This window comes from Pseudopipra pipra, chromosome 2, assembly GCF_036250125.1.
Source record: "Pseudopipra pipra isolate bDixPip1 chromosome 2, bDixPip1.hap1, whole genome shotgun sequence".
NCBI classification, from domain to species: domain Eukaryota; kingdom Metazoa; phylum Chordata; class Aves; order Passeriformes; family Pipridae; genus Pseudopipra; species Pseudopipra pipra.
The window spans coordinates 105858952-105870511 of record NC_087550.1 but is presented as its reverse complement, the minus strand read 5'-3'; the positions used below and the strand labels follow the sequence as shown (position 1 = coordinate 105870511).

General features: G+C 39.8%; 1 protein-coding gene across 2 annotated transcripts in view; it reads right to left on the bottom strand.

Moving 5' to 3' along the window:
• Positions 1–2670: 2670 nt before the first annotated feature.
• ZFX (zinc finger protein X-linked) overlaps positions 2671–11560 on the bottom strand; it is a 24277-nt gene continuing 15387 nt past the window's right edge. The window contains exons 4-8 of one of the 2 annotated variants that reach the window (XM_064646792.1): positions 11109–11258; positions 10768–10911; positions 10541–10675; positions 7935–8075; positions 2671–6485 (exon numbers count right to left, since the gene is read on the bottom strand). In XM_064646792.1, the coding sequence (XP_064502862.1) occupies positions 5299–6485; positions 7935–8075; positions 10541–10675; positions 10768–10911; positions 11109–11258 (1757 nt within the window). In that variant the 3' untranslated portion in view covers positions 2671–5298. The remainder of the gene's footprint in view (positions 6486–7934; positions 8076–10540; positions 10676–10767; positions 10912–11108; positions 11259–11560) is intronic. The other variant, XM_064646793.1, reaches the window with a different exon arrangement.

The following is an 11560-nucleotide window of genomic DNA, read 5'->3' as shown; positions in this document are numbered from 1 at the left end:
GAAATCTAAAGAGGGTGAGGCAGGAGTTTGGGACCCTCTCTGCCACTGTACTTGCAGGTTGTTCTTTGAGCTTCTAGCCAAGCTGATAGACTTTGGTTCAAAAATCTCAAAAGAGCACTTTGTGTGGCTTTCTGTTTCCTGAGGCAGGAACATCCCCATTGGAAATGTTCTTGTCAGAGCTTGTTCTCTGGTGACCTGTTTTGGGCAGGTGACCTGTTTTTTTGATTATGGAGTGTAAGTTTTTCAATTCAAAACCTGATTTCAAGCATTTGGCTCCTCAAAATAGACTCACTCGGGCTCCTCAGCCCCTGGCCAGCATGGGGGCATTGGCCTCTCAGGACAGTGGGTGGGACAGACATCCCTCAGTCGGGAGGCAAGGAGAGACAACACCACAAAGGAACCACTTGGAACCACAAAGGAATCACTTGTCTGAAGCTGTTCACACCCCACCCTTGGCTCCATGGTGGGGCTGGTTCAAGTGAACCTCAAACAATGGTTAAACCACAGCAGAAAACAAGGTGAGAGGCAGAGCAGGGGCGAGCAGAGCAGGCGTGGTGGTATGAGGGGCTCGGCTGTGGGGGGTTGTGCTACCACTCCAGGGGCAGCTCAGCATAGGGCTCTGCACTACCAAGGTGTTGTAAACATAAGTTGTGTTTGTTGCACTTAACTCTTTTCCTGTTCCCTTCAGGTTCTCTCCTTGGTCCTAATAGCAGCAATTCTTTATCCTGATTTTGCCCAGGCTTGTGCTGAGATGACCCTCAAAGTTTTGTCTTTAATAGAATGGTAACAGTTTTTCCAGATTTGTGGAGTTTCCATGGGATTCCAGTATATATTACAAAAGTCTGAGTGCTCCATGGCTTCTGAACAACCCATGCTTGTAGTTTTTAAAGTGCTTGTTGCCTATAGAAATTAATACCATTTCCACAGGTCTGGAAAAAACATTCCCAGCCTTATTTGATATTTGTACTACTTAAGAAAAAAACCTATCAGTGCTTGCCTTTCTGCATCAGCAGTTCAAGGAAACCAAATCAACCAACACTCTTCAAACTTCTCAAAAAACAAATGAAAGGTTTTTGGTGTGTCTGCCTTTTGTGTGTATTGACTACTACTTCCTTGCTCCTGACTCTGCTGACTTTCTTCCCGGTTCCACTCAGCCCCTCCTTGGTCTGTTTTCCACTTGTCATAATTGTTAATGTACTGGTTGTATTTTCTATTAATGATATATTATTTAATTGCTACCTTTAACAAGCCAGGGAACTGCAGTGAGGTGTTAGCCAGCTGCTTCTTTTCCTAATTAGTGACACAGCCTTTTGGCTTGCAAATAAGGCTGTCAAAGAACATTCAGGTTGGCATCCAGGCTTTGGGTGCCTTTGCTACTGTCTCCCAGTGAGGAGGAAATCACCCCCCTGGGAAATCACCAGTGTGGGCTGCAGGTGCCTGGGCAAGTGGAGGAACCTTCAGCAGAGCCTGGCAGCAAAGCACTGAGGCTTCCACAATTAAAGAAACCGAGGAAGAGGGGGACATCCTAGAGGAGGGTGGGATTTGCTCGTCTGCATGAGCTGGGGCTGGTAACTGCTCCTGGCTCTTCCTCACAGCAGCTGGAATTGGGTGTATTTATCCTCCAGTGCCCTGAACGTCTCTGGTACTCAACGTACAGTTTCATAATGAGTGGTTGAGGAACATTAGGTAGATGGAGAAAATAAGGAAACAAATCAAATCATGAGCAGATTGCTGGCTACGCGGCGTGACAGCTTGTTACTGCGAGGAGTTGCCCAACGCCAGTCCGGCTGCACGATGAACTAAGATGAGGAATGAGTCAGCTTTTCCCAAAAGCATCCAGGGAGAGTAAACTAATTGGACCAAATATCCTGGAGGTATCTGGGCCAGCAGACATGCCACCTTCTTGGGCAGGTATAGACAGAGGGCAGAGACACCCAACAGCACTTCTGCCATGAAGTCCATGGGGACAGAGGGTTGGTGCTGTAAAGTGGGATGGCCTGTGCCAGTGAACTGTTACCAAAGCAGTTCCCATGTCCCCAGTTTAATTTAACTGGGCTGAAGCATTCACAGAGCAGTGGGAGAAGCAGCCATAAGCCCTCTCCATCCCTGCTGCTGGCCAGTGCCAGCCCTGCCAGGGAGCAGTGGGTGGAGAAGCTGGACAGGGCAGTGAGGATGGGGAGAGGCTCAGCCCAGGCATCGTCCCTGCTGGAGCAGCATCACACTCACACATCCCAGCAGGAAGGGAAAGGGAGCAGGGCTCCTGCTGGGACTCACACATCAGAAGAGGCACATTTTATTTTTTCAGTTCCAACAGCCCCTCTTTTGCCTCGAGGTCTGGTGGGGCGTTTTGGGACAGTGCAGTAACCACCTTGCTGAAAAACATGAAGGCATTATCAGACGTTTAACAAACATCAGTGCTTTAATATAAAAACAAACAGGCATTAAAATGGATTTCGTAGACCTGCCCTCCCTTTCACTGTTGCAGACTTCAAGGTAAACGTGGCTTTCAACCACAGGAGGGACTGAGCCACCCACACCCCAGAACTACAAAAAATGAGCTGAAGGCCAGGGAGCAGAAGAGAAAGTTAAAGTGCAGTAGAGCTGCAAGTGACCGTGTCCCTCAGAACAAGGCTCCACCTCAGAACTGGCATCAAATAGACTAAACGTTCATTAAAAGGAAAATATTTTGAATTTTATTTTTTCACGTTATTATCAAGTACACAATTACAATAATGTCACACATCCCTATATGGTTCTATGTATTTTGTTTTTTTCTTTTGTCTTTTTTACAAAGTGTACAGAGGGAAGGACGTATACAATATTTAACAGGGTATTTTCTACAGAACAATAATTTATATTATGTCCTTGTAAAAATCTGTACCTTTTTTAAACATTAAACTGAAACATCCATTTTATAGCATTTGCTAAGCAAATTATTTAGGAATTAAAACTAGCCTGTAACTAATGTCATTAGTACATTAACAATAACTATAATTTCATTTTCTCTTTATACAGACAAATACATTTTACAAAATCCACTTGACCAAACCCTTAATTATTTAAAAAAAAAGTTTCAACATTGTGCTTTAAAAAAAAAAAAAGTGTTTATGATTCCAGGCTACGTAAGAGAAAGAAAATGCGTAAAATTGTGTTCTTTGTCTTTCAGCTTATTTAAAAAAATAAAGTTAAAATGGCTAAAATCCTCAGCAATGCTATGGGAATTTATGCAGATTTTGTACACTTTCCAGGTCTCCAGTTAGAAAATGCTTGAACATAAGAGGGGAAAAAAATGGTCACAGGCGGGTACTTTGCAAGAAGCGAATGGGAAATCTCTGCTGGGTTTTACTGCATCTGATTTGGCATCAGTAGGCAACGGACAGCTACGGCCATGTAGGAAATCCACTGGCTTCAGCGGGGATTTCAAGGAAGGCACAATGCAGCACGGCCAGGTATTACACGCTAAAGGGTCACGGCCCACTAGTAGCAATATTATACAAGAGCACAATGGGCAAGTCTGGGGACACTGTCAAGCAGGCATTGAAAGAAAAAAACATCATACGACACAGATAGTGACATGGCATTCGACTGTCCTGAACTGCACACTACAGACAAGTATTTCAGATCACAGTGAGACAGGAGGGGCACGGCTCGGTAACAAAACAAAACACAAAATGCTTAGAGGACACACATCCGAAAGGAAACTTTTGTCCCTCTTATCACCCCCAACTTGGGATCATCACTAAATTTTGATTTGAACTGGAAGTTCACCTGCCTAGAAACAAGAATTAACACTGTGCCAGGCTCTGAACCCTTTCCATTAGGGAATTGCTGGTTACAAATCTATCCTAATCTGGCAGGCAGCTGGGACCGAATTCTGCAATTCATCATCAAACAGTGGCTGGGGTGGGACTTTGAGCATGGGGAGCAGGGCCAGGTCCTAAAATCTGGCATGTAATTAAACAGTTTGGCTTTTTTGCTCCACAGTTGTTGTTAAGGTGCATGACTTCATGCTTGGTACATTTATGCAGCAATTACCAAATGACATGGCGCTACTCCATAATAGTCTTCAGGTGCCAAAATTGCATATAATAATGGTAATATTCTCCCAGTTGTTTATAAACAGATTAGAAGAACTGGGTTAATTCTGCATACTGTACTAATTAATAAACAGCAGCTGAACACAGCTACTAATGGCTCAGGAAAAACATTCAATTTAGTAACAAAACTGCTTCTATCGTAAGTTACTTTTCTTATTAAGAATATCTACCTTACAACATCTCTACTCCTTATGAACACGTCTGCTCTGCTCCATTTCCCTCTTAAGCTCTCACTGTAAATATCTGCTTTCCAAAATCGAGGCACCTCTCGGTCTTAAATTTTATTCTAAAACAACTCACAATAAAAATGTGACTTGAACCACAAACTGTTTTTTAAAGAAATACCAACACACATAAAAGCATAAAGTTTGAGGTACATTTACCGGCACATACAGACAGTTGTGATCTAGTATTAACTCTGCAAATGGAACACGAGTATTTTACGTTTCCAACATTAAGACAGAAGTAAAGCGAAAAAAACCCAACTCATTTGTAACACACAAAACCTTTCAAAGAAGCACAGAACAATAAATGTACTATTTGAGCATATTTTTCAATTCACCCAAGAAAGATAACCTCCCCAAACCACTTTTTAAATATTTTTCTCTCTGAAACCAGAATTAAAACACAAATATTTTTCTGCAACAAAGTGAGATTTGTAACTCCTCAAATAGAAAATAGTTAACCTGCCACAAAGTCTGTATAGTTAAAACAAGACAATCAGGTGGGCCCTAGTGCCTTTACCGTCAACATGACAATTCCCCATTTTTTACACACCTCTGACAATTTTATTGAAATGTCATATTTTTAAAATTCATGACAAAACTGCATTAACATGGACACTGAGTATCAACGAGGTCAGTAAGATAAATATATCTAAATAAACTATTAAGATTGAAAAATTCAGTAAGAGACAGGGTTTACTTTATTAAATGCAACTTTATTGTTGCCATCTTTTCTTCATTTATTAAACAAACTGAATAGAATTCAGAACACGCTATTGAACAAAAGGTATAAAAGTCAACTAGAAGCAATAATCCTATTTTTATACAGCAACAAATCAAATGCACAGTATTTTTTTTTGTTGTGTTTTTTTTTTTTTTTTTTGGGTGTGATCGCAGGTGATTGGCTTTAAAATAAGCTAACTGCCTGAAGGGCAAATTTCCTTTATAATTCCAGCCATAAGTCTGTGAAAAGGACTTTAAGGCAGCCCAACATCTTTATGATGTCGCATAATGTGCTGGTTCTTCTCTGAAGGCCTTCGGAAACCTTTCTTGCAATACTCACACCGGTGAGGGTAGTCTTTTGTGTGAATGGAAATAACATGCCGTTTGAAGCCTGAGGCGTCTGTAGTGCTATACTCACAGTACTCACACTGATAAACTTTCCTGCCACTGTGTGTTTTCATGTGTTTTTTCAGCTCATTTTGCTGCCTAAAGCCCTTTCTACATCTCTTGCACCTGAAAGGAAGATCCTTTGTGTGAACTGAGAGTATGTGGCGACTCAGAATGAACGGATCTGCGATCTTAAAGTCACAATGTCTGCATTGGTGCAATTTTTTACCCTTGTGAGCCGCCACGTGTTTTTTCAGTTCCGAAGGCCTGTGAAAGCCTTTATCACACATATCACACTTATGAGGATAGTCTTTTGTGTGGACTGAAATTATGTGTCGTTTCAGATCACTCGAGTTTGAGCTCTTATGGTCACAATGCAAACACTGATGTGTTTTACTTTCTGGATGCATAAGCGTATGCTGCTGTAGCTCTTTGGTATCTGAAAAAGTCTGGAAACAAATATCGCACTTGAGTGGCGTTTCCTTACTGTGTTTAGTCTTTACGTGGGTTTTCAAGTTGGAAGAGTCGGCAGATCGGTACTCGCAGTATTGGCACTGGTAGGGCTTCTCACCAGTGTGGATCCGCATGTGCTTCTTGAGCTCCGACGGATGGCGAAACCCTTTGCCACACTCCACGCAAATGTGAGGAAAGTTCTTGCTGTGGACAGCTAAAAGGTGGTGACTCAGTAACCCTTGCTCCGCTGTCTCATAATCGCAGAATTTGCACTTGTGCATTTTATTAACTCCTTTGTCCCTGTGCACCATCTTGTGAGTGAATAAAGTTCCTGCATGAGAGAAGGTTTTCCCACACTCATCGTATTCAATAAGCTTTTCTGTTTTGTTGGTCAGCTTATGACTCTCCAAGTGGTTATGTAAACTTATTTTTTTATTCGTAGTGTAATCACAGTCTGTGCATCTGTATTTCTTCTTAGTAAGAAGGTGCTCCGGGTGGTTTTTCATGTGCCTTTTCAAGAAACCTCTAGATTTAAATTTCTTTCCACAAATCATGCAGGGGTAGACTGTCAACGGATGACCATCAGGGCCAATGATTATTGCTGAAAAACAACAAAAAAAACCTTCGTCAGTATTATACAACAACATTACACTTCAGTAAGTGTCAGATTGCAATGTTAACAATACAATGAATTGCTGAAGGAGATTGGACACAAATGATTCACTATACAAATAAACAAGCTCGTTACTGGGTTAGGTAGAAGAAACTGAAGGAATTAGTACTTTCATTCATTTTTATTACTAAGAGAAAGGAAATACTGTTTTTTGATGGAGACAACCAATGCATCACCCCGCCGTTCTTCAACTCAATTAATTCTATTTTCAAGAATTCTGAGTTTACACATTAAATATATGCAGAAACCAACACTGGTGCAAAGAACAGTGGCCAACTTGTTAAACTGAGTATTACCTAGTAAGCAAAACACATGATCTTCTTTGACTCCTCACAAATCTGTAGATAAAAGTTTAATCTGGCAGTTTAATCACCTACCGCTGACTACAGTTCGCATGTCCCCAAACTAACACCTCCTTCTTGTGCCATCTGTCACAGTTACAAACTGAAGAGGTACCAAGCAGGACTCAATGAGAACATGTTTCACACAAAGATACCTCAGAGCTTTGGAACTTATTTGCACTCATCCATCAGCCTGATTTGTTTACCCTGAATTTGTCTAGGCATGTCAAAAAAGCTCTCTTTTCCAAAAATGTTTTATAAGGAGAGCTGACTAAGTAGTTGAAAATAGAAAAAGCCAACTTTGATTTACCCAATTTACTGACTCAGTGCTAAACAAAACAGAACTCCTACAGTTAAGTCAGAATTTGAAAAGAAACGTATAACATTAAGTCAAGGCTACTAAAAAAATAGTTGTGTGCTTTTTTCAACTTTATCAAACCTAATAAATAATTCCAATAATAACACAGTACCAGCAGAAACCAAATAATGCCAAAGAGCACTTCTGTTCTCACAGATGCAAAGAAAAATGTAGGCAAGGACATCAAGGCAATTTACTTCATAATTAAACCAGAAAAGGGTATAGAAGTGACACTACCAAACATTAATATACAATGGTCAGACTTTCCAGTTACCTACTGAGCTGATAGAATGAAATGCATTGTTCTATAAATTTTCAATAAAAAGGGTTTTTAAAAAGCACTATTACCATACACCATTTCTCTAACGTCTCCCTTAAAAATGTTACATTAAACATTAAAATTGGTGTGGCAAATTAAGTGTATAGGTTTTTAACCTTTTGATATGATAATGATTTTTTCCTGTGTCAGAGATGGTTTCCTTTAAAAGGTCCATCATAATCCAAACCATGTAATTAAAATTTTTAAAAATAAAATACGTACTCATTTATAATGTCAAAGTGTTGTCAGCAAAGTAATTGCCCAAATCACTGGTTTTACGTGACATTGCACACGCTATCAACAAAGTGCATCTGTTTATGGGCAGGTGCCTAGAGTACAGCCAGCCACCAGGTACTCACCTGTCTGATACTGCCTGGACTCAGGTCTCCTCTTTTTCTTTGGTTTTTGCTTGGCCAACCTCCCAAGTCCAGATGACTCATCTATGTGCAAAAGAGCACTTGCAGTGCCATTCCGACTTTCGATGCCATCGTTATTATTACCTACCAAGGTAAGTTAAAAAGTTACTTACCATCTCTACAGATAATTCCAGCACAAACTCAACAATGGCAACAACAGAAATGATAAACTATTATCTGGACATTTAATCAAACCGTAATATTGTACAACATGAGCTGCAAAGTGTCTCAGTATGTAACTGACGAATTATGTTTGCTATTATGAGCCTGGAAATACTGGCCTTGTTAATCCAATTTTACAGGAGTTAATAGTTTTCCATTACACAGAGACTTCTCCTTTAAATGCAGCATTTTTTGCATGTCTTTGGTTGCTAATTATACCCAAAATGTTTAACACTGGTAAATAATAGCATGTCACAATATTTACTGTGCCTGATTTTCTTCTCAGTCCTGAAATACATTTGTGTGTGAGCTCCTGTTCACTTCTGGAGGTCTGAATTCACCTGACTGAAGTTTGTCACACACCAAGTTTCTGAACTGGAACTGCAATCAAAGAATCCTTCTGAACAGCCCATAAAGTGGCACACAAAGTACACTACTTACTATTTGTACACCTGATGCTTTAGCACTTACAAATTCTTTCTAGTGGGAACAAAGAACATGCTCAGTGTTGTGTAACAGAAAGAAGGAAACAATCTTTGCCTCACAGAGCTTTGTGTTTAATACACAAATGGTACCACTGTATGTAAAACAAACATGAAAATTACAAGCAAATACATCTATATATTTGAGAAGGTATTCATTGGACATCAGTTTAACACTGGTGATTTAAGGACATAAGTAAATTCTAATAATAAATTTTGTCGTTAAGTATTTACTTGAATCAATAAAAGGCAACAGTCCACTGTGAAAGCAAAGCACACAAATAAGACAGGAAGACTGAAATAGAAGAAACTGCAAGATGCTCAATAGCTGTTCCTTTTGTAGAGTGCAGAGAATTAATATTCATGACTAATGTAAGAAGACTGAGCCAGGCACAGGCATGTGCAGAGTCTGAAGGTTATGATCTAGATGTCAGCTCAAGTGTTGAGCAGCAAATGTGGCACCTTAAGAATGCTGAAAGCAAAAATCCATTTCACATCTTACATGTAGAAAGTACAGTTTACAACAGGTGCCTGAAGAGTCCTTTTGGATTTAACAGAGAACAGGCCCCAAACACTTTCTAATACTGGAATAAAACTGCAAAAACTTGCTGGAATATAAAGCACAGTGAGACCAAGCTTTGTTACAATAAAGCAACATAATAAATTTAGCGTTTTAAGATGCCATTGCTATCAGCTCTAAACTCTCCATAAGTGATGAAGAGTTCCAAGGAGTGCAGATGACAAACCTCTGCCGTTTTCCTGCCTTCAGGCTTCATTTCTCCCCACCCCCACCATCTCTCACCCTGCATGGTACTAAATGCTCCTTTCAATTCCATCTTTCACCATTCTTAATACACTGCTCAACTTTCTCCTCCTCCTCCAAAATAACGGAATGTTCCAGCTACAGATATTGCTTCAAGTTCACTCAATTTCCTTTTTAATTCCCAGTCAACCTGGCAGCTGACATTTCCTCTCCACTGAAGCTGTGCTCACCTACGGCCTAAGATAAGGCTTTGGGTGCACTACCATCCACGCCCCAAACAACTTTTAGCACAGGTTGCTCCATGAAATCTTGCCCTTCCTGACATATGTCCAAGATTCCAGCCCCCACTGCATTCTCAGCACTTCCCTGCCATTTAAATGTCTCCTGGCACCATCACCCCAATCCACATCACACAGACATGCAAGTTTTGTCATTTACTTCACTATTTCTTTTGTTTTGTTTAGAAGGAGAAAAGGGCAATACAGAAACATTTTTAAAGATTAAATTTTAGTCTTAAGCTTACTGAAGTTTTGGAAATCGGTTACCAACAGATTTTGGAAATTGGTTACCAATCAGATACCAACAATCAAGAAAAATGGTTCTGAATGCTGGAAATACTCTCAAAATTGTGCTATAATTTTAAGATGTCTCCCTCCAAGTTCTTTTTGTTCATCAATTATTTTCATTGGTGCAATCACATATTTATCTGATCCTTCTAGAAAGCACTTAAATCAAGCTTAGAGGTCAGTGCTGCTTTTCACTGTTACACTGAATCTTATATATTTCCATTTGCCTTTCCCCCTCACCCCCAATAAAAACATTCAGTTGTATTGCCAAGCCAGCTCTTGCTATGTCTTAAAACCGTGAGGGACAGATGTACTTGAGATGCAATTTTTCAGCTGGAAGCTCATGTACTTCCCCTTTTACATCATGAAAATGTGAAGCTAAATGCCTGTTAAAACAGGAGCAAGAAGAAGCCTGCCTTATAGCCTCTCTATCTCTTTTTAATGATTACTATGCCAAGAAACCATTCTTCAACTAAAACTTTAAAAACAAACACAAAAGCACAAATAGTCTACACTACCCTCTGAAAAACCAATCCCTGACACTTTGCTACAGACAGTGTCACCAGTATTACCTACCATAAGCTGCTGCCCAAGCTATGGGCATGAAAGTTTTAATTTCGGTGTCATCAATTTGCTGTTCATGGGCCGCTGCGGCATCCTCCTCTCCTACAATGACTTCCATATAAACCTCATCAGCTATTTCTGCAACATCTAAGAGGAAAAAAAGTCAAGAAAAAATTATTAGAAACACTGCCCTGCTGAAAATGAAAATCCCTGCTCCCAAAGGAAAGCCACCTACTTACTTAAGTCTTCATCTTCGTGCTGAGAATCATTTACAGTCATGTAAACCATTTTCTCCCTTGGAATACGAATACTGCTGTTTTGATCGAGTAATCCAACTGCGTGGTCATTCTCTGGCTCACTCTCCACAATGTCTACTGTGCCCCCTAATTAGGAAGACCAGAGCAAATTATTTTAATTACAGTTTGTTCAAAATCTATGCTAAATCACAAAAAACTGAAAGTTTTCTCACTCTTTAACATCAGACCTACAGGTCTTTACAGATGACTTGAGAGAAACCACATTCTCATCATGCAAAATTTCAAATGTCAGGTTGGAGTATTCTAAAACAAGTGTGTTTTACCTAAATCGTCTTCTCCAGGATCTGCTTTGAATATATAGACCTTGATGACTTCTGGACAAATGCCATCCACTTTACAAGAGCCACTTTCTGACTCTGCTTCCATGGTAATTTCAGCAGAACCTTCATGTTCTATCTTACCAGCATCATCCACTACAAAAACAAGTTATTACAATTACCCAGTCATATGCAGACATACATGAAAGATTTTATTAATTTATTACTCAAATTTGGAAGCAGTTTAAAATTAAAAAGTTGTGATAAAGAACCTACCCATAAATTTTTTTTTCATATCCTTGAAAACAATGTCAGTAAACAGAAAAATAAATTCAAGCTGTTATCTTTTAGTTAAGGAGGAAGTGCAAGAATGCTGCAGTGATGTGACTAGAAGCATGAGCAACACACCAGACAATGCTAATAAGGAAACTGTGATCTTCAGCAAGATAATGGTAGGA